A 26,443-nucleotide genomic window follows, 5' to 3' on the forward strand; every position below is an offset into this window, starting at 1 on the left:
GGAGCGGCTGGGCCCGTGAGCCATGGCCGCGGAGCCTGCGCGTCCGGAGCCTGTGCTCCGCAACGGGAGGGGCCACAGCGGTGAGAGGCCCGCGTACCGCAAAAACAAACAAACAAACAAACAAAAAAAAAACAAAACAAGGGACTTCCCTGGCGATCCAGTGGTTAAGACTCCACGCTTCCACTGCAGGGGGCACGGGTTCCAACCCTGGTCGGGGAACTAAGATCCCGCTTGCCGTGCAGTGCAGTCAAAAAGTAAAAAAGAATAATAATTAAAAAAAACAAACAAAGCAAAACAAAACAAATCAAGCTCATAGATACAGAAAACAGCTGGTGGTTGCCAAAGGTGGGGCATGGTGGTAGGAGTGAAATGGGTCAAAAGGTACACACTTCCAGATGTAAAATAAATAAGTCATGAAAATATAATGTACAGCCTGGTGAATATAGTTAATAATGCTATATTGCATATTTGAAAGTTGCTAGAAGAGTTGATCTTAAAAGCTCTCATCAGGAGAAAAAAAATTGTAACTATATATGGTGCCCAACGTTAACGAGACATTGTGGTGATCATTTCACAATATATACAAATATTGAATCATCACATCGTGTACCTGAAACTAATTTAACGTTACATGTCAATTAGGCCTCAATAAAAAAATTAAATAAAAAATTCAATACAAGCAAGTCCATTCAAAAAAAAAAATTGCCAAAGGACAGGCAAGAAGTGAGTAGTGGAGAATTTAGATTGTGTGATCTCCAGGACAGTGCTTATACCTAATTCTGAAGTGCCTCCAGCTGCAAAATTTGGGGGGTTCTCTTACAGAGAAATCTGGGGGCTGCCCACCGGACGATGGGCCCTGCATCCTATCGGTGCCTGATCAGTGTGTGGACGACAGCCATTGTCCCTCAAGGATGAAGTGCTGCCACAAAGCATGCTTCCGCCAGTGCGTCCGTAAGGTTTTCGGTAAGAGTCCCTCTCTGCTTTGCTGACCGCCAGCCAAGCCCCAAGCCCCAGGGCCAGGGTACAGGCGGGACTCACCCGGCTCCTGTGTTGCAGTTAAGATGGGCAGCTGCCCCGAGGACCGACTGCACTGCCTCAGCCCCGTGCAGCACCTGTGCTCCAGAGACTGGGACAGCCCAGGCCACAAACGGTGCTGCCTCGGTGCCTGCAGCCAGGACTGCAGAAACCCTCTCTGAGGTATGGCTGTGTGTGCCTGGGGTGAGTTCTTTCCCTCTCTGAGCCCCAGCCCTAAGAGATCCCTCCAGTTCAACAAGCTTTAGCAGGAACCTCCCCAGAAGCGTGGGCCTCCTGTGGCCAGAATTGGGGAACTGAATGGGGTGGGAGGGGTCCTGTTAGGATGACAGAGGAACTGGGGATCCTTGTTCTCTTACTGAACTTGCTGCATCACCTGGACCACAACCCTAAACGCTCTGAGTTTCAGTTTGCCTTTGTGAAGGAGGGTGGGGAGTCTGGCCTTAGTGTCTGGGCTGATGGGGTCTGGATGGGGGATCAAGTCCAGAACCCAGAGCTTTATTATGGGAGGGGGTTAACCCTTTCCTTCTCTCTCCTCAGGCTAATTCTGATTTAGGATCCATAGCTCTGAACCTCAGGATGGGATTCCCTGCAGGAAGATATGATGATGGGGGGCCTGGGACCCAGCCACCCAGATAGCACTCTCTGCCAGTGGCAATTCCAACCTTCTGATAAACACTGTTCTAGGAGAATTTTCCAAACATCAATCTATTCACATACCCGTTTCACAATGTTCGCCATACCTGCAAAATAGCATCACGATATTTTGTGTATTGCCTGTACTTCCGTATAAAAATAAACTTATTTCAAGAGAAACACTGGATATCACTACTCTATATGGGATAAGCAGGATCACCTGTCACAAATAGATTGTACTTGTAAAAGCAGATGGAAAAGGGACTTCACTGGTGGTGCAGTGGTTAAGACTCTGAGCTCCCAATGCAGTGGGCCTGGGCTCGATCCCTGGTCAAGGAACTAGATCCCACATGCATGCCGCAACTAAGAGTTTGCATGCCACAAATAAGGAGCCCAGCTACCACAACTAAGACCCAGCGCAACCAAATAAATAAATAAAATATTTTTAAAATGTGTAACTTGGCAATTTAAAAAAAAGCAGATGCAATGAAAACAGCTAAATTCCATTAAAGTAAATCATGTCAGATTAAAAGATATAAAATAATAGTATCAATAATATCTAATAATAGTATTAGATATTTGAAAGTTGCTTAGAGAGTAGATTTTGAAAGTTCTCATCACAAGAAAAAAATTCTGTAACTATGTATGGTAACAGATGTTAAGTTTTATTGTGGTGATCAATTTCACAGTCTATACAAATAGCAAATCATTATGTGGTATACCTAAAAGTAATATAATGTTATATGTCAATTATACCTCAATATAAAACAACCGGTGGGAATGTAAATTGATACAGCCACTATGGAGAACAGTATGGAGGTTCCTTAAAAAACTACAAATAGAACTACCATACGATCCAGCAATCCCACTACTGGGCATATACCCTGAGAAAACCATAATTCAAAAAGAGTCATGTACCAAAATGTGCATTGCAGCTCTATTTACAATAACCAGGACATGGAAGCAACCTAAGTGTCCATCAACAGATAATGGATAAAGAAGATGTGGCACATATATACAACACAGAACTACTAGAGCATGGATATGGGGAGGGGGAAGGGTAAGCTGTGATGAAGTGAGAGAGTGGCATGGACATATATACACTACCAAACGTAGGGTGGATAGCTAGTGGGAAGCAGCCGCATGGCACAGGGAGATCAGCTAGGTGGTTTGTGACCACCTAGAGGGGTGGGATAGGGAGGGTGGGAGGGAGGGAGACGCAAGAGGGAAGAGATATGGGAACATATGTATATGTATAACCGATTCACTTTGTTGTAAAGCAGAAACTAACACACCATTGTAAAGCAATTATACTCCAATAAAGATGTTAAAAAAGAAAACTTAAAAAAAAGAGCAGATGCGATGAAAACAGCTAAATTCCATTAAAGTAAATCATGTCAGTTTAAAAGATATTAAATAATAGTATTAAATTCTGGCTATATCCTGCCACCTGCCAGGATGTGAGCCTGAAGCCTACTCTCTGTCTCTGTTGTAATAAAGGAAGATTAATGAGGGTTAAAGAGATGTTAAAGACACAGGCTTCTAATCTGAGACTTCCCTCCTGGTGTAATTGGAAGGATTGAAAAGAACTTCCTCAATCCAGGAGCCAGTGCTGTATGATGTTGCAACCAGGCACGCCCTAAGATCATTTCGAATCACTCCACATTTGGGGAAATGTTGCCTGAACAGTTGGGATGTCATTATTTATGGGTGGGTCTGTCTCCATCACTGGATACCTCATTGGCCTCTATTTCTTGGGGGCGTGGTCATAGTCAGGACTTAATGAGTGGGGGTGTCCATGAGGGAATGACAGCCACCCCAAGGGACATTCCTGGACCCAGGGAGCTGGATTTCTGACTCTCCCTCTTCCCCAGGACTCACTTTGGGGTGGGAAAGGAGGCGGGCAGATTCCTCCCTCCCTGCTTTATCTGCTGGGTCTCCATTTGTGTCCTGATAGAATCTGGGGATGAAGTTGGGGATCCTGGGTCTTCTCCCCTTGTTCCTTTGACCTTGCGGTGTCATCGCAGGTGAGTCACTGCTCTGGGCTTCTGTTGGCCCTGTTGGAAGATGCAAGGATTCTACTTCTTCACTGCCACAGTCCTTGTCACGGGATTCGAACTGTTGACTCCAAAGCAGCAAATGCTAATTATAAGGATACAAGGTGAGGCCTGGGAGGAGAGAAGATGGAGAGCAATCAGGGAGGCACTGACTGCCTGTGAGCTTGGGTATTTCCCTTCCTCTTTCTGGGCCTCAGTTTGCCCGTCTATAAACTCATGTGGTTAATGCAGAGAATACGGTACATTGTATTCTTTACCCATAGTCTCCCCTTCCCTCCCCAACCTGACCCTGGCTTTTGTGGAGGAAAGTATACATCCCCTGCCTAGTGATTTGGGGCTTGGCCCTGGAACTTGCTTTGGCTAATGGGACATGGGTGCAGGTGACAGTGTGCCAGTTTCAAGGCAAGGCACCAGGCATCTTGGAGCTTCCACCCTCTGCCATGAGAAGAACTTGCCTAGAAGCCACTGGTCTCAGATGAAAGACACCTGGTGGGGAGGGGCAGGCCTGAACTTGAGGTGTCCCAGCCAATCTTCAAACTTGTGAGAAATAAATAAATGTTTGTGATAGGAAGTCAGTGAGATTTGGGGCTTGTTCCTTACAGACTTATCACACGAAGAGCTTGTCTAATTCAGATAATGATTATTATTCTTTAGTGAACGCCTACCGTATGCTTCACACTTTAAAAGATCATTTCATCCACCCGATAAGCCCAAGAAAGGTGGGTATCGTTATTCCCATTTGACAATGAAGGAGCGGAGCTTTGAGCTAAGAGGTGAAACAGCCAGAGCTAAACCATATCATGTTCCTCCTCAGATACTGATAAAACCAGCCACAGTTAAAATCACAGTGCCCTTACCCTGTACCAGGAGTCATTTTCATTACTTTACCTGTATAATCTCATTAAGTCCTCACAGCTTTACCATGTAGGCTTTATCATTTTTGCCCACGTCATGTACGAGGAAACCGAGGCACAAAGAGGTTAATCCGGCCAAGGTTGTACAGCTTATAACTAGTAGAGCCGGGATTCAAACCCAAGGAGTCTGACACCAAAGCTTACAACCTTACTGACCACAATAATTACATTCTGTAATTATTGAAAACAAGGAATTTGAAAATTCCTTCTAGCTCTAAAGACTCAGTTTCCACATCTGAAAAATGGGGATTACAAGACCCAAGACCCAAGAAGCATGAGTGACCAGCCTTAATTCTAGGTACTTAGAGCCTGAGTCTGATGGTGTGCGGCTCATTGCCCTGGGTTCCTTGCCTGAAAAGCATCAGGAGGAAGAGACTCCCACACGAGCCAGTTAGAATTTGGCTGCTAAGGGCCCCATGTCCTGAGGCTTTGAGTTCTGAGCTAGTGGCCTGGAACAGCTGCAGGCGGCAGATCACAGGTCACGGCTTCTCTGGCTACAGGTGGCAGCAACTATACAGACCATTCTAGGGTCACCTGCTTAGCTTCCTGCCTAACTTACTACTGTTCCATAAGGTCTGTGTTTTGGTCTCTGCAGTGTCAGTTCTGTCCTCAGCTACCAAATTCCAGCCCATCCAGCTCCATATTCACTGCTTGTCTCCACTGCCCTTCTGGAAAATCCGGTGGGAGGCTGGACACCTGTGTCCAGGAGCCTGGGCCTTCAAACTCCAATCTCGCTTTCCTCCCTCCCTCATCCACGAAATGTTTGCTGAGCACTTAGTACAGGCTCTAGGCTGTGCCTTCACAGAGCTCCCACACTGGAGGCTAAGACAGAGCCCTAGCTACAGAGTTTATGTTATGCATCAGACTGGAGGAATCCAGGGGACCACGGGAGGCCAGGAGGGACCTAACTCAGCCTGGAGACCAGCGAAGACTTCCTGAAGGAGGGGGAGCCAAGCCAAGACGTTGAGTTTTAGTAGGAATTCACCAAGTATGACACCAACAACAATGTCCCCAGTTAGATATATTTGCCCACCCCCAGGTTACTGGGGTGCTGGTGGCATTCTATATTTTGACCTGGGTGGCTGTCACACAGACGCATAGATATGTTAAAAAAAATCATTCAGCTGTAACTTAAGATTTATGCACTTTACTATAAGAACATTATACTTCAATTTATTAAAGTAAATTAAAATTTTAAAAATTTGTTTCCTCCCTAGAAGGCCTCTGTTTCCTCATTGGTAAAATGAGGGAATCCGACAAGAGCATCTTCCTGCTCTAACCTCTTTTTAAAAAATTTTTTATTTATTTTTGGCTGTGTTGGATCTTTGTTGCTGCGCGTGGGCTTTCTCTAGTTGCGGAGGGCGGGGGCTACTCTTCGTTGCGGTGCGCGGGCTTCTCATTGCGGTGGCTTCTCTTGTTGCAGAGCACGGGCTGTAGGCATAATCTCTTATTTTGAGGGAAGAACTGAAGCCCAGAGATGCACTGCCCAATATGGTAGTCACTAGCCACAAGTGGCTACTGTGCACGTGAAATGTGATTAACCCAAATTGGGATTTACTGTAGGTGAATGTAGTAGGCAGAATTCTAAGATGATTCCCAGTGACCCTTACCCCTGTATACTCTCCTCCTCTTTGAGAGTAGGTAAAAGGGAGACGGTCCTGGATGGGCCTGGCCTAAGCAGTGGAGTGCTTTAAAAGCAGAGCATTTTCTCTGGCTGCTCACACAGCACTCCGGTTTGCCCAGGAGAATTTAAACATCCATGTTGCGACTGCCTGTGGGCCCACGTGGCCAGGAACCGCAGCGAGCCTTTAGGAGCTGAGAGTGATCCCCAGCAGACAGCAAGCAGGAAAAGAGGGAGGTCAGTTCTACAACCACAGGGAAACAAATTCCGCCAACAATCTGTGAGCTGGAAGAGAAGCCCAAATCCCAGATGAGAACCACCACCCTGGCTGACACCTTAACTTCAACCTAGTAAGACCCTGAGTAGAGAATCTAGCCATGCCATACCCAGACTTCTGACCCACAGAAACTATGAGATGATAAATTTTGTATTGCCTTAAGTTGCTAAGTTTGTGGTAATTTGTTACACAGCAATAAAAAACTAATACCCTGGGGCTTCCCTGGTGGCGCAGTGGTTGAGGGTCCGCCTGCCAATGGAGGGGACACGGGTTCAAGCTCTGGTCCGGGAGGGTCCTACGTGCCGTGGAGCGGCTGGGCCCATGCGCCACGGCTACTGAGCCGGCGCTCTAGAGCCCATGAGCCACAACTACTGAGCCTGTGCACTGCAACTACTGAAGCCTGTGTGCCTAGGGCCCGTGCTCCGCAACGGGAGGGGCCACCACAGTGAGAGGCTCGCGTACCTTAACAGGGAGTGGATCCCGCTTGCCGCAGCTGGAGGGGGGCCCACGCGTGGCGGTGAGGACCCAATGCAGCCAAACATAAATAAATAAATAAATAAATAAATAAAGTTTATTTTAAAAAACAAAAACAAAAAACGAATACCCTGGATTTTGAAGACTTAGCACAAAAATGAAAATGTAAAATATCTCATTAATAATTTCTTTATTGATTCCATGTTGAAATTATAATATCTTGGTTAAATAAAATACATTAAGACTAACGTCACCCGTTTCTTTTTACTGTTTTTAAATGTTGCTATAAGAAAATTTTAAATTCTATATGCGGCTTACATTACATCTATTGGACAGTGATGGCCTAGAGGACTCAGAAGTCAACCGTACGACCTTGAGCAAGTCACCTCACCTCTCAAAGCCTTACATTTCTTATCTGTGAGATCGGAATAATATCAAGAATAGCACCTACGCCACAGATATATTTGCAGTTTAAGAGATGAGGTTTGTAGAATACTGGGCCCAAGGTAAGAGCTCAACAGATAAATCATTATTATTAACCATATTTGTAAAGTAGGAATCCTTTCCTGTATCCAGGTCCTAATCTTCAGGACCCTCTCCCCAACCAGGCACACAGTAGGTGCTTAATAAATGCTTGTGGTTTACACAACCTTGACAAAACTCTTTGGCACAGTTCTCTCTTACCCTCGGCACCACGACTCAGGAATCTGTGGGCAGGTGATGATCCTGAACTTCAGGGGCAAAATGACTTGTTTCAGGCTCGATCTGTTTCAAGATTTCCCTGCGGAAATCTTGGAAGATGTGAGTTCCAATCCCAGGTCCACAGCTCCTAGCTAAGTGCCCTGAGCTAATGACTGGGCCTTGTCTGTGAAATGGGTAACAGAAGACCCCGTCCATGTCGTTTGTATCAGGAATAACTTAAGATAAGTCACCTGAAGCCTGGTGCCTGGCCCATACTAAGGACTCAATGAAGGAAGCTATTATTACTGCTGCTACTGTTGTTGTTGTTCCTTTGTCAGAGAAGCTCCGGCCAAAATCCCTCTCTAGAGGGACCCCGGCCCCTTAAATTACCCCTCATCCCCTGGCCCCTGACTTGTCGGGAGATGCCCTGCCTGGGCCCCGTCTCCAGACATCCGCCCTCTCCCCAACTGAGTCAGGAATAGAAACCCCCGCCTCCGACAGCCCGCGGCCTCCCTCCCTCCCCTGGCAGCGATCGATGCGGCCTCAGCCACCGGGACGGAGGAAGACGGGGAAGGAGGAGTCAGCGGGGCCTCCGGGCAGAGACATCGGGCGCGGCCAGCGGCTCCCCAGCCTCGGCACCTTCCGGGACCACGCGGCCGGCGGACGCCCTACAGGGGCCGCGACAGGTAAGGGACCTCCCTTGGGAGGGGAGGCACGGTCCGGGGAAGGCGCGGGGGCTGCGAGAATGGGAGGCCAGGCTGCCCTGGGTCCCGGTGCCCGTGTCCCCGCTATGAGACCCCCCCGCCCCCAACCCCGACCCAGGAGGGAGCAATGTGGGGCTGGCCGGGCTTGGGCTGTCCTGTCTGCTCATCATCACAATGGGATTCGAAAACCTCCCTGGCAGGGTTGGTGGAGGGATTAAATCCGCGAAGTGTATCTGGAGCCCAGCGAAATGACCAGCACATAGTAGGTGCTCAAAATAAATGTGTGGAGAGAGTCTTGAATCAAAAAGCCTAGTTTCCAACCTCAACTGTGCCATGGGCCAGCGGGGTCATTTGAGCAAATCACTTAATCTTTCTTACTGATCCTCAGATTCTAGGCAGGGAAGGCTTGTTAAATTAATCATCCCATTTCAGAGAGCAGGGAGGTGAGTTCCAGAAAAAAAGAGAAAGCGATTTGCCCACAGTCCTGCACCTAATGGTTGATGGAACTAGATTAGGAACTCCACCTTTTGACACCAAGTCCAAGTAGGGGGGGAAGGCGTGGAGCTGCACGCCGATAAACAATCTACCTCATTTGATCCTCAAAACTTCTTATGGAAAGTAGGATGTTCCCCAGTTTACAGATGAGGAAACCAAAGTTCAGAGAGGGGCATGATTCGGCTCAAGGTCAACAGTTAGTAAGTGGCAGACTCAGAAGCTGAACCTATGTCTGATGAGGGAAGTGCAAGGGGCTGACATTTATTGAGCACCTATTGTGTTCCGGGGGCTTTGCACACATACTCACAATAACCCTTCACCAGAAGTGCTGCTATCCCCATTCTATAGATAAGGGAGCTAAAACCCGGAGCTGGAGGAGACCGGCCAGAGGTCACACAAGTGACAGAGCTAAGGACGAAACCCTGACCCCCTTAAACACCAAGCCCAGGGTAAGTGAAGGGCACCCTGCCCGCTCCCTGCCAGGCACCGGGCCAGCTGCTTGATACACACTCAGTCCCCCGTCCACCCAAGGGAAGCAGGCATGACTGAACCCACAGCACAGATGACATTTCTGAGGGTCAGGAGGTGAGTCACTGGCCCTCACTTCCAGCAGAACTTGAAGTGGAAGGATCTAACATTTCCTGAGCATCCGCTAAGGCCGAGCACTTCCATAACCTACCTCAATCCTCCAGCCTTCATTGGGAGCAGGTGCTATTGTCCGCATTGTGGATTGTGCATCACGCCAGAAATTGAGACCTGGAGAAAAGCATCTCCCTCAAGGCTCCAGATGCATCAAGGGTGGCTATAAACCCAGGTTTGCCTGACTCCAGGAGACAAACAGGTGGATGATTTACTCTACCCCTTCTGGGAGCCAGGCCTGCTAAAGGTCATTTAATCTTTCTAACCACACTTGGAGATGGATATTTTTAGCTCCATTTGACAGAAGCTCAGAGAGGTGACATGACTTGCTTATGGTCACACAAGAGTGCCAAAATTCAATCAGACTGACTCTACAGATGCTTTAAATAGTCTAAGCGAATGGCTCTTAATCTGGACCATGCATCAGAATCACCCTCCAAGCTTCTTGAAATACAGACTGCTGGACCGCATGCCCTGAGTTTCTGACTCAGCAAGTCCAGAGCGGGCTGAGAGTACGCTGCATCTCTGACAAATTCCCAGGTGATGGTGAAGCTGCTAGTCCAGGGAACACACCTTAAGAACTTCTGGTCTAAACTGATTCTCTCAACGACCCCAGATAGTAATGCTTACTGTCCCACTGTGTAGAGGAGGAAACAGCTTCAGAGGGCTGGCTTGGGCAAGATCCCATAGGAAGCCGCTGGTACGCGAAAATCCAAGCATGGGCAAGGAGACGTCCTGAACGAGCAGCCACCGGGTGCCAGGACATCCTGCCGTTCGACAGCTTTCATAATCCTCCGAGGGACATCTCAGCATCCACTTTATGAAAATGAAGGGGTGGGGGGGAGTTCTCAGTGATTTGGCCAAGGACCCCAGTGGGGGAGTGAGGGATATTCAAACCCAAGCTTGACTGTTGAGTCCAGAGGGCACTTGACACTGTGTGCCTACGGGCGGCGTACCAGACGCTTCACATAGAGCCTCCAACACCCCTGGGTGGGGATGGAGCAGGGAGGGGATTTAGGCCTGGTCTTCGTGGAAGGGAGGCCGTCCGGGAACGCCCCCTTCAGCGTGCCCATCCCCTGTCCGCAGGCCAGCGCGCGGCAGCCATGGTGAGCGAGTGCCCGGGTCCCGGAGCCCGGGTCCCCTGGCGGCGAAGCGACGAGGCGCTGCGCGTGAACGTGGGCGGCGTGCGGCGGCGGCTCAGCGCCCGCGCCCTGGCGCGCTTCCCGGGCACGCGGCTGGGCCGCCTGCAGGCCGCGGCGTCGGAGGAGCAGGCGCGACGCCTGTGCGACGACTACGATGCGGCGACGCGCGAGTTCTACTTCGATCGGCACCCGGGCTTCTTCCTGAGCCTGCTGCACTTCTACCGCACCGGCCGCCTGCACGTGCTTGACGAGCAGTGCGTCTTCGCCTTCGGCCAGGAGGCCGACTACTGGGGCCTGGGCGAGAGCGCGCTGGCCACGTGCTGCCGCGCGCGCTACCTGGAGCGGCGCGTGGCACGACCGCGCGTCTGGGACGAGGACAGCGACACGCTGAGCAGCGTGGACCCGTGCCCCGAAGAGATCTCTGACGTGCAGCGAGAGCTGGCGCGCTACGGGGCGGTGCGCTGCGGCCGCCTGCGCCGCCGCCTCTGGCTCACCATGGAGAACCCGGGCTACTCGCTGCCCAGCAAGCTCTTCAGCTGCGTCTCCATCGGCGTGGTGCTCGCCTCCATCGCCGCCATGTGCATTCACAGCCTGCCCGAGTACCAGGCCCGCGAGGCAGCGGCCGCCGTGGCCGCGGTGGCCGCGGGCCGCAGGGCGGAAGGCTTGCGCGACGACCCGGTGCTGCGGCACCTCGAGTACTTCTGCATCGCCTGGTTCAGCTTCGAGGTGTCGTCGCGCCTCCTGCTGGCGCCCAGCACGCGCAACTTCTTCTGCCACCCGCTCAACCTCATCGACATCGTGTCCGTGCTGCCCTTCTATCTCACGCTGCTGGCTGGCGTGGCTCTCCGAGACCGGGGCGGAGCGGGTGGCGAGGAGCTGGGCGACCTGGGCAAGGAGGTGCAGGTGTTCCGCCTCATGCGCATCTTCCGCGTGCTCAAGTTGGCGCGCCACTCCACTGGGCTGCGCTCGCTGGGTGCAACGCTCAAGGTAGGGCTAGGGGTTTCGGGGAGGCGGGTGTCACCATGGGGCAGGTTAGCAGGGGAGCTTCCAAGCCTGTGGTGTCCAGGCACACGGGGCTGGACACCAGGTGTGCATTGCACGTCCAGTCCTACCTTCCCAACAGGTCTTTCTGTTATCTGTTTCCCAGGAGAGAAACGGAAAACCGAGGCAGAGCTTTGCTTGCCTTTCTTTCCAAAACCAAACCAAAACAAAAGACAAAAACAAACAAACAACAAGAACAAAAACAAGACAAAGGTTACCTTGGTAACCTTTTGATCTATCTGTCAAACATCACAAAAATATGCCAAGCAGGATGCTCACTGGCTTCTCTGCCGAGCCTTCGTGCCGGCATTATCAGGGAGCACGGGTATCATAGGTCACCCTTCATAGGCTAAGTCTAGCGATAGCCCCAGAACTATCACTTACTGACTGCTAACTCTGTGCCAATTTCATATCCATTATCGATTTCATCCTCAGGACAGCTTCCTCAGGAAGTTGCTATTATTTATTCCCTTCCCATAGATGAAGCAGCTGAGGTTGGAGGGTTGCCTTTTTAAAGCCTGGTTGCAATTTACTGAGCACCCGCCCTGTGTCAGGGCCTGCAATGGGGGTGAATCACTGCCCTGGCAAGCTTACCCTCAAGGGGGTGAAATTAGCCTGGTTTGGGGAGGGAGGAAACATGAACAGCTTGGAAGAAGGCCTGGAGAGGGAAAAGGATGATGCTGGGAGGGGGACATGGAGGGAAGGGTGTGCCCACTGAGGAGGTTGGAGAGGTGAGTGGGGCCGGGTACTGAAGGGTCGTGAACTCTTGGCCCGCAATTTTGGACTTTTTCCTGTGGGAATAGGGGATCCTGTGAGAGGTTTAAACAGGGGCAAGTATTCTTGTGACTACTTTGCAGATGTGGAAACTGAGGCTCCAAGAGGTGGCAGGACTTGTCAGAGGTTCCTCAGCAAATGAGTGATACAGCCCAGAGAAGAATCCACCTGGTCCTGGCCCTAGCACCTCTTTCTCCTAAAGCTCCATGCAACCCTGTTAAGAATCCCTAAAAGGTGCTGAAAGACCCCTTCCACCCGTGGCTTAGGAAAGCCTTTTGCATGCTCTCACGGCAGGGCAGCCAGGATGCTGGGTGCAGGCAGGGTGACCTGGGCAGACTGCTAGGGCAGGTAGAGGGAATTCCATTAGCCAGACCCCTGAACTGGGCATTTCTCCAGGGACAGGCTGCCCCAGAACTCTGCCTTGCCTCCACCGTGCAGGAAGCCAGGGCCTGATGCTGCTAGCTTTTTCTGCAAGGAAGGAGAAGCGTGCTGATCAAAGCTGCAGCGTCCACGGCACGGGTGTAAGACTTTAGATGAGGGCCTTGCTAATCAAAGCCAGGCCCCTGGCCAGCAGCAGCTTTCTAATTACCTGGGAGTTTGCAAAATCTGTGGCCCTACCCCAGACCTACTCAGTTAGTTCCCCCTACATGATTTCTCTGCACCTTATAGTTTGGGAGGCCCTGTTCCAGACTAGGGGTTCTCAGCCTCCGCACTATTGACATTTGGGGCCAGATAATTCTTTGTTGGGTTGTGGGGTGCTGTCCTGTGCATTGTAGGGTGATTAGAAGCATCTCTGGCCTCTAGATGCCAGTAGCACACCTCTCCCAGCTGTGACGACCCAAAATGTCTCTAGACATTGCCACGTGTCCCTTGGGGGACAGAACTGCCCTATTTGAGAATCAGTGCCAGAAGGCTTGGCCTTGGGGGCAGAACAAATATACATACCCATAGGCCAGTGCATTCAGTGGGTGGTCCAGGGAACTTATATATCCTCTTAGCTTCCTTGAGAGGCAGAAAATATTTTTGTACTTATCAGAAATGGGATAGACCGGTCAAAAGGACATGAAACCAACTCTTTACATTGTGGAATATAAACTGCGGTTCTCTCTTGGTTCTGCAACAGTGTAAAAATCACCAGCTTTCCATTAACTGGCTGGCACCACCAGTGGCCCCTGCATTAGCAGAAACAGCCACGGTTTAGCAGGCAGGCACTTTGGACAACAGAAATCGGGCCTGTGTTCAATCTCAGGGCGATTTGCTGGCTACTGCAGTTGAACGACCTTAGTGTGCAGGCAGGGCACCTGGGTGCTGGCACCAGCTCCGCTTTGCTCTGCGACTATGGACCTGCCCCTTCTACTCTCTGGGCCTCGGTTTCCCCATATGCCCAATACCGGGTCTGTAAGCTCACCAACTCTGACTTCCTGCATTCTGTTCCAGCACAGCTACCGTGAGGTGGGCATCTTGCTGCTGTACCTGGCCGTGGGTGTGTCTGTGTTCTCCTGCGTGGCCTACACAGCCGAGAAGGAGGAGGATGTGGGCTTTGACACCATCCCGGCCTGCTGGTGGTGGGGCATGGTGAGCATGACCACCGTGGGCTACGGGGATGTGGTGCCGGTGACCGTGGCCGGCAAGCTGGCGGCGTCGGGCTGCATCCTCGGGGGCATCCTGGTGGTGGCGCTTCCCATCACCATCATCTTCAACAAGTTCTCCCACTTCTACCGACGCCAGAAGGCCCTGGAGGCTGCCGTGCGCAACAGTGACCACTGGGACTTGGAGGACTTGCTGAGCAGCGTTGACGGCGTGTCGGAGGCTTCTCTGGAGACCTCCCGAGAGACCTCCCAGGAGGGAAGATCTGAAGACCTGGAGGCTCAGGCCACTAGTGGGCCTCCAAACTCTCAGGTTTATTAAACCCAGGGCTCCGTGCCCCCCTTCCCACAACCCCTGCGGTGAGCTGAAACAGAGCAGAGATTCCTCCCCTGCTTCAGTTCTTCCTGGTGGCATGACCTCTCGGTATCACTCACTCTGGCTTCAGAAATGACACCTGGAGGCCGGGTCCTTTCCTCCAAAGGCGCAGGGCAGCATAGTGTTGCCCTAGATTCTGTGAGCCTGGGGAGCAACCCAGAGACCTTTATAAACGAACCTCCAAGCCACCCACGATGAGCCAAAGGGGGAAAGTCAGAAGGATGCTGACAATTCCTGAGCACCTTCTATCTATTAGCCATGTCACATTGGCCCTATGCTGGAGGAGGAGACTCGTCCCCATTTCACAGATGAGGAAACAGGCTCCGAGAGGCGCAGTGACTTGCCCAGATGTCGCACAACTAGAAGGGGTGGAGCCCAGGTTGGAATCCCAGCTCGTTGGTCTGCCAAGGCAATGTTCCTCCCACTGGCCTTTCTAATGCCCTCACAAAATGTGCATGTGGTGGTAGGGGGTTCATAGAGTTCTAGAACCTTCTGTGAGAGCTAGGGAAAGGACCAGGCAGGGGACTCAGATGTAGGCTCCTGGACCTCAGCTGTGGTTCCTTTCCAGGAGCTTCCAACAGGAGTCAGCTTTCAAAGATGAGGTCTTAAAGGAAGGACACTAGGAGGCTGCCCCCTTAGTGGATGGGCAAGACTTGCTAAACAATAGTCCTGAAGCTTCCTCCCAGGGCTGGCTTAAGATACAGAAAGTCTGAAGGGGCCCTGGCCTGAGGCCTGAGGTCTAGACCAGCTATGCTAGGACCTACTCCATTTCCACATTTCAGCCCATCTATTAGATGGTCACAATCTGTGCCCCAGAGGGAGATGAAAGCCAAATGGAGCACTGATTTAAAGCCAGCTCAGCTCTGAAGTGTTGGTGGCAAGGAGCTGCCGTGCGTCGATATCTGTCCCCGCTTCCCTAGATCCCCCCAGGCTGATCTTGGCAGTTCCCTTCTGCCCATGACACAGACTTCCAGCCCTACCTTGGGTCACCATCCGGGCAAATGCTTGAGCCTCCTGTCCCTTGTGGCCAGGTCCAGCCCTCTCATCCTTGCTGGGGCCACATATTTTATACTCGCCTGCTGAATCCTCTCTCTATTTGCTGAGCAAGTTGGGAGGGAAGGGTTCCTGCTGCCCTTTTCACATACTGTGGCTGGGACAGCCATCACTATCAAGTCATTGCCGGACTGTGGCTCTGTCTGTCCCACCACACTGAGCTCCAAGATGGAAGACACTGTCTGGTTGAACCTGGCTTTGCGTGGAGCAGGTATTTAGTAAACGTTGAATGGATCAAACAATTTGTGCAGCCTACTACATGTGGAGCACTGAGGAGAAAGAGGAAATAGGGAGACCTTGTCCTTAAGAGGACAGAGACGAGACCGAAAAGGAGATCCTTTCAGTTTGCGTCTCTCCTCCTCCTTGCTTTTTGAGCATTTAAAAATGACCTCCTGGGACTTCCCTGGAGGTCCAGTGGTTATGACTTTGCCTTCCAATGCAGGGGGTGCGGGTTTGATCAGGGAGCTAGGATCCCACATGCCTTGTGGCCAAAAAACCAAAACATAAAACAGAAGCAACATTGTAACAAATTCAATAAAGAGTTTAAAAATGGTCCACATCAAAAAAACCTTTAAAAAAATAAAATAAAAAAATAAAAATAAAAATGACTTCCTTGTAAATTCTTTACTCATTCATTCAACAAATATCTTTTAGAAGAGGCATAAGCTGGGGCTTCACGTGTGGCCTGCAGATGTGTTTTGTTTGGCTGAACAGTATTTTTAGTGTATTTTTAAAAATTCAAATGCCTTTGGGCGAAGCGCAGGCTCTCCAGTTCCCCATAGCGGCCCCCTCCCACCCACCGCCTCATACACACAGACACCACGGTGTTAGCCCCACCACTTCTCAGATTTACTTTACCCACCTGGCCTCCTATTTATCAACTGCTTACTAGGTTTCAGAGATACAGTGGGGAACAAAATATATATTCCTACACTCGTGAAGCTTACAGACTAGTGGGGGAGATGGATTTTAATTCAATAACCACATAAATATGTAATAGCTTTATGAAGTAAAGGGAACTATAAGCGTGTAAGGAAGCAGGGACCATTAACCGAGGTCAGAGAAGACTTTCCTGAGCAAGTGACTATCTCATCATAGGGATAAATACCTAATTAGGCAATGAGGGTGCCTGGAAGCATTTCAAGCAGAGGGAACAGCATGTGCAAAGGCCTTGTGTCATACACAGGGCCTGGTACATAGTAGGCCCCTACATGTGGGTGGATTCTGAGTCTCCAGATTGGAGCAGAGACTGGAGCTAAGCCAAGGGGTTGCCTATAAATTCACCACACACACACACCAGCCCTCCTGCACACTCACCTAACGTCTAGGCCCAGCTCTGCTCAGTTCGGAGCACAGAGACCGGAAGGGCTGCATGCACCACCCTTGTGGTCTTGCTGGACATACACCAAGGAGCCAGATAGCTTCCAGACTTTGAGTCCCTAGAGCTGGTGTGAGGAAAGCTCAAGGAAAAATCATCTGACCTGCATCCATCATGAGGCTGTGTGTGGCCCTGGTAGAAAGGCAACAACTCACTCCCACTCCCGCGTATCAGTGAAAACCATTCTGCAGATAGAGAGACCGGGCCCAGGGGCCTGTTTCTGCCTGTGTGAAGCTGGCTGCCTGACGTGCTTTCTGGGTGACTGGGGATAGTGGGTGATACGTGGAGTGACTCAGAATCCACATTCTCGGGTTCCAATCTTGGATTAGGCACAGGTTGTAAGTGATAGGAATCCAGCGGGTTACTGACTTAGTCAAAAAGGGTAATTCATTAGAATAAATAAGTGAAATGATGAACAACGGTTACAGTTAGAGTTCTTCGCTTGCAAGCAACAGAAACTGACTTCCTTAAGAAAAAAAATTAATTTATTGGAAGGTGTATTGTTTCCTGTGGCTGCTGTAACCTATTGCCACAAACGATGAAACAAACTTGAAACAAGAGAAATTTATTTCTCTCACAGTTCTAGGGGGCCAGATTCCAAAATCAAAGTGTGAGCACGGCCACATTCCCTCCAGAAGCTCCAGGGTAGGGTCCTCTCCTTGCCTCTTCTAGCTTCTGGCGGCTGCGGGCATTTCCTGGCACGTGGCTGCATTCCTCCAGTCTCTGCCTTTGTCATCACGTTGCCTTCTCCTCTGTGTGTGTCACATCTCCCAGGGCCTCTTTCTACTAAGGAGACTTGAGATGGCATTTAGGGCTCACCGGGATAATCCAAGATGATCTCACCTCAAGATCCAAATAAGGTAACATTTATAGGTTCCAGAGATTAGGATGTGGGCATATTTGGGCATATTTGGGGACCACCATTCAGCCCACAACAGAAAGGTATTGATGAAGTTCACCCAGTCAAAGTGGCCAGGCCTCAGGAAGTGCAGGAATGAGCAGAGGTCTAGGGACCTCAGTAGCAGGACCCCTGAAGCCTCTGTTGAGGACACTGCCATTCAAATGATCCCTCTCCAGTCACTTTCCTTCCCTGTGTCATTCTGTACACCGTCCGAATCCCAGCAAAGAGGTTGATTTGCCTGGCTTGAGTCAGATGCCTCTCCCTTGATGGGGGTGAAGGGCAGGGTACCTGAAGAAACATCTACAACAGACCACTTGGGATGGAAGAAAAGTAGTTACCCAAAGAAAAGTCCATGTGAGGTCACCAAAATAAAGGGGGAGGATGTTAATAGGCAAAAATAGCAGATGTCAATTACATTCCAACCCCTGGCTGCCCAGCACATCATATGCTCACAGCTTCTTCCCATGCACACCATTTTATAAATGTTTCTAACATAAGGAAGCTATCTTGTATATAAGCAAAAATACACTTGTTACTCTCCAGGCCCTGTTCATGTTAATCAACGTAGTGGATCAGTTTGATGTCATGTGGAACACGGATGACCAGGGAATCAAAGTCTTTCTGCTACAGAGCTAGAGAACTAAGGTATCCCTGGGTTGGATAGTAAAGGAAAACTCTTATCCCTTCCAGCTAATAGTAAAATGCTTCGAGTGGTTTCTGTTTCTTCGAATAGAGAATGAAACCCATAGAGGTATATTAGCTCCAGGGGCTCTGATTAGGAGCACGTACCTAACACAGAAGCTAAAATGGGATTTGCCACTTGATTAAAATAACCCACTGTCGTTTCCTAAGACCCATCTAATTTTGCACCAGCCAAAGAGGGGAAACTAATGGTGTATTGATAGGAGTCATCCATCAACCTGTGGGAGCTTTGGTGGAAACACTAACCTCTGCAGCCTCCCCAAAGATGTGGTATCTCTGTCGAGCTGTCTATTTTGAAACAGTTACTGAACTGAATTCTACTGGCCTCTTATATTATAATGGCCTCCATGGGTCAGGGAGCCAATGTAGGAGCCAACTATCATTCAGAAACTGAAGATACAGGATAACTTTGGGATCCCACTGGACCTCCAGTGATATGGACCAAGATCAAAACACGATTTTTCTCATGATTGGTGGACCTGCAGTGGTCCTCTAGGACTCAAGTAACTGGTATTAGCTTGAAGTCTTCATCCAAGTTTCCCTAAAAGGTTTGGCTATTTCCCTTTCTTCAGCACCCAGTTACCCTTGTAAATGGCCACAGTTCCTTTTGCAAGAGAACTGTTCACATTCCACTCAGGCCCAAAATTACGTTTCCCCTTCCTTCATCCACTGCCTCAAAAATCCATTCCCACAAATACACCCCAAATTTCTGATGGCATCAATTAACAAGTTTCTGCAGTTCTCTGTGGATCCAAGATTCTTTCCTACTCAGAGTCTATTTTTCACCCTCTAGGTTAAAACTGATCCTCACCTTCCAGCTAAGCAGCCTTGAGGGCTGGGGCAAGCAGGACATTGGGAAACTTGTGCAGTAAGGAAGGGTGAGGGCTGCTTCCCCCCGGTGTTGCAGATTGTCTCGGATTTCTCTCATACATCCTCTCTTACAGCCATTCCACTGGTCATAATCCCACTCTTTCTCTCAGTACCTAACTTCATACATGTGCAGCAGGGCTGTGAATTCAGCAACCTGCAGAATCAATGGCCATCTCTGGTTTTTGGAGAGCTCAGCCCACTGCAGGTCGTAAGAGATTCTTTCTCTGTGGCCATATGCTCCACTCTTCCCCTCCCCGCCCCCATTACATTTGGACTTCCTTTTTTGACTTCTCCTTTACATTATTCTGTACAGTTAGAAATAAGGCATTCTATTCCACAGCCTGGGCATTCCTCACATCCTTAAAGTTGAAGTGTGACAGAAGCTGTCCCTTCCCTGAGAGCCAGATCCTCAGTGGTCGAATGATAACAAGTGACACAGGAAATAGCCTTTGACCGCTGCATCCCATGGTCTGCTGGTCTCCCAGGCTAGAACACGAGCAGCAACCTCATTGTGTTTTGCCCTGTGACAGCCCAGTTATGGAGGTATGTTGCTGTAAGTCCACCTTAAGTCCAGTTTCTGTATCAGTTAGGAGTCTTTGGTTGTAAACAACAGAATCGAACTCTAGAAAACGTACGCAAAAAAAGACTGCATCTGATAGGTAGTGGATAGGATTAAAGTAAAATTAAACAACCAGGCTCTGAGAATGATAGGAATGAGGGCAAGACAGGGATTAACGTAGTTAGGATCCATGAATCACCTCTTCAGGGCACTGCATTTCCAAATGCTTCCTGGTGGGCAGGAAGCATTCCTGCACACGGTGAGAATCACATTTATTTAGAGGAAGGGTTTAGTACTATACACCTCAGGGTCTATGAGAAAAAAATGAAATAACCCAAAAGGCTCTGTATTGTGTCTGGCATATATAAGCGCTTAGTAAACATGAATTTACTTCATCTCTTTCCCTTATTCTGGCCCTAAGTTCTCAGTCTGACCAAGAGGGAACATCTCCCATCAAGCCTGGCAACATGTAGGAAGATATGCTGAATATTTCAGGAAGTGAGTGAGAAAATTAGGCGATAGGAAGCAGACATCACCCCCACTCCCAGAAAAGCTGGCAGAATAGCATGACAGTTATACAAATAGATTGTGCAACTATTATATGAAATACTGTAGAGCAACTTGACTCGAGACCTAAACTTAGTTTTTGGTGTAACTTTGCTCCCTCCCAGCTGTGGAGTAAAATTTTAAGACTAAGAGAACCCAGCCTCAGGCTAGGGAACTGTTTCTGGATAAGGATGGGCAGGACCCAGCCGATCCCCTCTGAATGCTGGGCAGTGCCTGGCCTGGTTTCATCAACGACAGAGATGAAGGATATGCCAAGGTGGATCCTATATCCAGACTCTCACACCAGACCCTCTGTATAGGCTGGTCCCTCTGCCCAGGACGCCTCCTCTCCCTCACTTCTCACCCTTTCTCCACCTGGCCGTCTCTTCCTCATTTTTAAAGTTCAGGATGTACTACCTCCTCCAGAAAAGCTTCCTTGGACATCCTAGCAGAACCGACTGTTGCTCCCTCCTGTGTCCACAGGTTGTGTACTTTCTTCTACCATAGTATTTCCAATGTTGTATGCTTGTGGGCTGAACCGACTCCCCAGGTGGCCTGCAAGAGCTGTGCCTAGTTCATCTTTAAATCCCTGACAACCAGCTCAGTGCCTGGCACACAGTAGGTGTCCAACAAAAGTTTACTTCCTACGCCACCTACCTGTCCCCTGGCTTTGGATTCCAGAATACACACACCACAGAGCCGATGTCACAAATGTTCACAATACCATCATCCAGACTATAGATGGAGGCTCTCATTTTTTAAAAGAGGACAGACTCTGGTCCAAATGACAGTTTATTTAAAACAAACGTGACAAGGTGGAGGAAGGAGGGGGAGAAACAATTCTAACATAAAAGCACACAGGAAGCATCTCAATTTTTTTTAAAAAAGGCAGTGGAGGAAGCTATGTCTCATACATATACAAACTGCTGACCTCGATTGGTTATTTACATCCAAACTTTATAAAATAGCATTTCAAGTCAGCTCTTAAGCCAGTGTTATTAGTTTTTGTTACAAAAAGTTAAAGCTACAAACTTCACATTTTTAAGTTGTACATCTGCAACAGCATTTAAGCTCTTTTTTTTTTTTTTCCAAGTTGGTCTGAGTGCAAGCTGGTAGAAGAGATTTTCTTTTTCCAAACGCAAAAAAGAACATGGATTCCAAATACAATGACTATAATCCTGATGAAAATACAGACATAGTGCTTAAGAAAGGATGGGGTGAGAGGATGCGGACTGGGCAGGAACAATTTTCCAGTAAAAAAGGAGCTGCAATCTTTAGAGGCAACATGGTATGCTAGAAAGGGCACTGGAATAAGGATCAGAAGACCTGGATTTGAATTCTGGCTCTGCCATATTCTAGCTACTTGACCTTGAGCAACAGACTTTACCTCTCTTGAGCCTCAGTTTCCTTATCTGTAAAATGAGGACAGTGATACCTGTATCACCCAGAGCCATTAAGTTTTCATAGATAAAGGGTTATTCAGATCATCTACTTCTTCTTGAGTGATCTATGGTACATGCTTTCTATCTTTCAAGGAATTTGTCCATTTTATTTAAGTTGTTGAATTTATTAGCATAAAGTTATTCATAAAGTTGTTATTAGCCTTTTAATATCTGTAGGATCTGTCATGATGTCACCTCTCTCATTCCTGATATTGGTAAGCACAACTGAATTTTAAATGGTATAATAATACATCTCTGGCAGCAGGTGCTAAATAAATGTTTCCTGGATCAGAACCTACAGTCTGGAGGAGTCAAGGCTATAGTTCTTAAGTTGCTTTGGAGTATTGGGTCTGTCTGTGTGTCCGTCTATCTATCTATTTAACCATGTATCCATCAAGCCAAACATTCATCCACCAATCCATCCGTCCATCCAACTGGTGGTTGGGAGAAGGGACAAGGAAAAATAAAAATGGAAATTTGCTTCAAAATTACTGATGAGGAAGCAATAAAGATATTCCTGGAGAATCTGAGATTTTTAAGACACAGTTAGGGGCTTCCCTGGTGGCGCAGTGGTTGAGAGTCCGCCTGCCGATGCAGGGGACACGGGTTCGTGCCCCGGTCCGGGAAGATCCCACGTGCCGCGGAGCAGCTGGGCCCGTGAGCCTTGGCCGCTGAGCCTGCGCGTCTGGAGACTGTGCCCCGCAACGGGAGAGGCCACAACAGTGAGAGGCCCGCGTACCGCAAAAAAAAAAAAAAAAAAGACACAGTTAGGTCTGGGTCATTGTTTCCTAGGAGAGAACAAGTGAGAGGCCCAGAGTCCCCTGGAAGCTTGAGTCACAAATGCTCAAGCAATGACTGACACTCAGGGCTCAATGGAAGCCAGCTGACCTATCTTGAATTTAGTATTCAAGGAAAAAAAAGACTAGGATTTGCTTCTCTGCCTTCCTGTCACAAGAAAACAAACACACCTTGTCAGGAAATCCATCTCATCCAAAATAAACTGACTTTTGGCCAAAGGGCTCTGCCTAGCTAGACTGGAAAGCAATGCACTTTGTTGGACTAGCATGCTGGATGCACACATGCTTGAAACAAAATAAACCTCAGATCGAGATTCATCACCCAAGAATATTTATGGGGGAAAACCGAACCTTCTTTTACTTGGCTCTAGCTTAGGAAGGGAGAAGAATGGGCATTCCCCTCCTGTCTGGCCAAGTGCAAAATCCTTTAAAAAAAAGAGAGAGAAAGAGAGAGAGACTGAGGCAGGACTGTTAATTAGCACAGCAGATGGTGTAGGAAAATTCATGCTCCATACTTTGGGTTTTAAAACTCACTTGGCTGTCAGACTCGACTACTAATTCAGTGGTTTCCCAACCTGAGAACGCCAGCTAGAGTTTTTTAGTCTGTGCAAGAAAAGTGGTCATTTCATTTTTACAAAGACCTGTTGGATAAACAGGGAACTATACTCAATATCCTGTGATAAACCATAATGGAAAAGAATGTGAAAAAGAATGTATATATATATGTATAACTGAATCACTTTGCTGTACAGCAGAAATTAACACATCGTAAATCAACTACCTGAATAAAATTAAAAAAAAAAAAAAAAAAGACTTGTGACTTTCCTTTTCCCTGTAAATACTGGTCCCACATGGTGATGCTGTGAATCCTGATTCTACCACTTACTACCTGTACCACCTTGGGAGAGAAGTTTTTTCTCTCTGAACCTGTTTCTTCATCTATGAAATGGAGATAAAGTACTTAATTCACAGAGTTACTGGGAAGTTTGGAGCTGCCACAAAGAGCCTACCTACCTAGTGCAGTGCCTGGCGTATAATAAGTGGTCATGATCGCTAGCTGCCGTTTATTATTGTAGCGGGATCCTCGAATTGTCCTCTGTTGCCTGTACCTGCCACAAGGCTGCTTAGCTGGCCAAGCCCTGCAGACCGACAACAGCCTCTTGCATTTTAAAAAACTTGCTGTAATTGTAAAGAACAGAATCCAGCCACAGAAGAGGAACATTCCCTGACTCTCCACTGACCCCCAGGTTTGGGTAGCAAAAGCAATAATGGAATCAAATTACAGTATCCTTAGGTGCAACCTAGTCATAGCTCCCCTATCTGAGGGGAAGAGGTACTAGAAAACAAAAAGACAGTTGTCTTTCCCAACTGTCTGCTCTTGGCTGTGTGACTAAGTGACATGTGGCCATGAGCCAAGGCTCCAGAGGGATGGCTCAGTGCTGTCTGTTGCAAAGCCCTCTGATCTGCTCTAGGCCCCACATCTGCCCGCATGATGCCTGTCTGCTGCCCGGCAGATGCTGTGGAGCTCACGGAATGGCTGAAACTGAACCATCTGCAGGCTCCCCTTGGGAATCTCTTCACAGCCAGTCGCCTACTGAAGAGACAAAGCAAGAGCAAGTTTCCATTAGCAGGATTCCCTGAAACAACTTCACCAAAACTGACACAAGTGTCTTCCCTCCAAGAAGGGGCTGCTTGGTTCAGTGAAGCAGGAGTGAGGAGCCCCAAAGCCCAATTCCGGCTCTTACTTTAATTTGCTTTGTGATTTGGGCCATGTCACTTCTCCTCTCTAAGCCTCTGTTAGACCAGATGATGTCTATGGTCCCTTCCAGCTCTGGCATTTTACGGGTCTGGGTTGAGTCTCCTGGAGAACAAATCTTAGTCTGATATTCATTTACCCTTTCCAGACCCGTAGCAGTAAAATGAAAAAGAAAACAGTCACATGTTTGAATGTGGATCTCAAAAGCAATGCCCTCTACCCGTCTGTAAGGAATGTGGAGCAAAACGCCACATGTGTAATCTTCACATGGATGATGAGAACTTCAAAAACCTTTTCCCTTTTGCAGACTGAACACAGCTCCACTTTGCTAGGAGTTCCTGGCAGGCCTGTCCCCTTGCTGGATCACGTGTCCTCTTAAGGCACTGGGCAGTGTCTTTGCTGTGACTCTAGGCAGTTGGGAGAGTGGAGATGGATGAAAGGCGCTGAAACTGCAAAGGCCAGTCTTGCAAGGAGCGTGCCAGGCTTCTCCTGGGACTCAGAAAGTAAACACCAGTGCTCAAGGCTTTCCCTTGGGCATCACTGAGAGCTCCAGAAGCCAGGGATGGCCTGCACAAGGCTGAAAGCATGGTAAAGGAACAGGCCCCAACCTCATCTGTCAGTGCAGCCCTGGCAAAAGGGTGGGGTTGGCTCCAGGGGGTAGAGTGCCCCCAGCAGTCTCCTGGTGTTCTCTGCCCTCATGTCCCATAGTACCATAATCTTACAGAAAAGAGGCAACTGTTTAAAACTGTACCTATACAGAGATGCCACCACGCCATGTGGGGAATCTAGTTATAATTTATATATATATATATGCATATTTATATATATATATTTTAAAGTCTTCCAGAAAGAACCACTGAAAGCTACTGGGAGAAGAAAAACAAAAGACAGTGGGACACTTTCCCAGCTCTCACTCAACTAGGAGTCTCTGTTTCTGGGGTTGAAAACTCTGAGTCTCAAAGCGCCCACGTGAACCCTCCGAAATGATATAACTGCCCAGTTCAGATACACACGTCAGGGCGGCGCGCTGGCCGGCACGGCAGCCCTGGCCCCTGGCGCACGTTCCTGAGTTCACAGAGGGGCTGGAGAGATGATGGAGGCAGCTGGAGGGGTGGGCGAGCCAGAGTTCACCGTCGGCCCGGGGCCCTGCCGGCCTGGCCTCCCTCAGAAGTTTTGCTGCCGCCGCTTCTTGGCCTCAATGGCGTCAAGGATGGGCTGCCGCTTCGACTGGTACTTCTGCCGGATCTCTTCGATCTCCTGCTCCATCATGGGGTCCAGGGCCAAGAGCCTCTTCTGAAGGTCCTCCACTGTCCAACTCTTCAGCTACAAGAGAGGTAGAAAGTATAGTAATGACAAGGTCCAGGTCAGTGGCTTTTTGAGACAACTTATCCCAGGAAGAGTTCTTTTTTTTTGGCCGTGCCACGCGGCTGTGGGATCTTACTTCCCTGATCAGGGACTGAATCCGCGCCCTCGGCAGTGAAAGTGCAGAGTCCTAACCACTAGACCGCCGAGGAATTCCCCTGGGAAGAGTTCTAAGTGTTAATCTCTTTGATTTACTGTTCCTTGACCAGGAACTTAATGAATGAGACTTTCATCTCCCCTCTCTTGTAAACTAATTACATTGGATTCATTGTTAGGGCACTAAAATAACAGTAACTTGGTATATACAGCATAATGATTGCCTCCTGGCTCTCATCGTACCCGTGACATGGGCATCTGCACGGTGGCCACGTCTCCTTCGGGACCCTACACCAGGGAGGACAGATGCTCGCTGAGGATCAGAGGCTCTCCCCCGGCCCCCGTCTCCCCACACCCCAGCGTCTCGGCACTGTCATCCTAGTCATCGCTAGCATTTCCTGGGGGCACCACTCTAAGTGAGCACTTTGTACGGATGATCTACGTAAGCGTCTTGGGAATACAGACACAAGCCCTTTGTGGGGGTGGTGGGACGGGGGGCTAGCTGGAGAAGCCCTGAAACTTCTGAGACGAA

At 49.0% G+C, this 26,443-nt stretch overlaps 3 protein-coding genes across 8 annotated transcripts in view; 2 read left to right on the forward strand and 1 right to left on the reverse strand.

Annotated features, from left to right (window-relative positions):
* Positions 1-2,005, forward strand: part of WFDC5 (WAP four-disulfide core domain 5) — a 5,270-nt gene extending 3,265 nt beyond the window's left edge. Inside the window, exons 2-4 of the mRNA XM_007122576.3 lie at positions 823-963; positions 1,057-1,197; positions 1,573-2,005. Coding sequence (XP_007122638.1) covers positions 823-963; positions 1,057-1,196 — 281 coding nt within the window. The 3' untranslated portion in view covers position 1,197; positions 1,573-2,005. The remainder of the gene's footprint in view (positions 1-822; positions 964-1,056; positions 1,198-1,572) is intronic.
* Positions 1-26,443, reverse strand: part of STK4 (serine/threonine kinase 4) — a 140,771-nt gene that overhangs the window by 26,186 nt on the left and 88,142 nt on the right. For 2 of the 5 annotated variants that reach the window (XR_008619414.1, XR_008619415.1), the window contains exon 9: positions 3,550-3,836. The exons of 1 other annotated variant lie outside the window; for it this stretch is intronic. Coding sequence is in view for 2 of the 4 variants with exons in the window: in XM_055090885.1 (XP_054946860.1) it covers positions 25,618-25,776 (159 nt within the window). In the remaining 2 variants the exon portion in view is untranslated. Of the gene's footprint in view, positions 1-3,280; positions 3,837-22,498; positions 25,777-26,443 lie in introns of those variants that run through there. 2 more of the 5 variants (XM_055090887.1, XM_055090885.1) reach the window with 2 other exon arrangements.
* KCNS1 (potassium voltage-gated channel modifier subfamily S member 1) lies at positions 10,031-16,047 on the forward strand. 2 transcript variants are annotated; one of them, XM_024128582.3, is made up of 3 exons: positions 10,031-10,149; positions 10,617-11,659; positions 13,925-16,047. In XM_024128582.3, exons 1-3 carry the CDS (start codon positions 10,074-10,076, stop codon positions 14,393-14,395), a joined length of 1,590 nt encoding a protein of 529 aa, XP_023984350.1. In that variant the 5' UTR covers positions 10,031-10,073; the 3' UTR covers positions 14,396-16,047. The 2 variants fall into 2 exon arrangements, with proteins under 2 accessions (XP_023984350.1, XP_028354900.1); XM_028499099.2 differs by having other exon boundaries at positions 10,031-11,659.

The sequence above is a fragment of the Physeter macrocephalus genome, chromosome 14 (genome assembly GCF_002837175.3).
Source record: "Physeter macrocephalus isolate SW-GA chromosome 14, ASM283717v5, whole genome shotgun sequence".
Lineage (NCBI taxonomy): Eukaryota > Metazoa > Chordata > Mammalia > Artiodactyla > Physeteridae > Physeter > Physeter macrocephalus.

Coding starts and splice junctions, on each gene's coding strand:
- KCNS1 (XM_024128582.3), top strand. CDS start 10,074: ATGGTGAAGCTGCTAGTCCAGGGAACACACCTTAAGAACTTCTGGTCT. Junction 10,150..10,616: donor TCTCTCAACGACCCCAGATA/GTAATGCTTACT, acceptor CCCTGTCCGCAG/GCCAGCGCGCGGCAGCCATG. Junction 11,660..13,924: donor CGCTGGGTGCAACGCTCAAG/GTAGGGCTAGGG, acceptor ATTCTGTTCCAG/CACAGCTACCGTGAGGTGGG.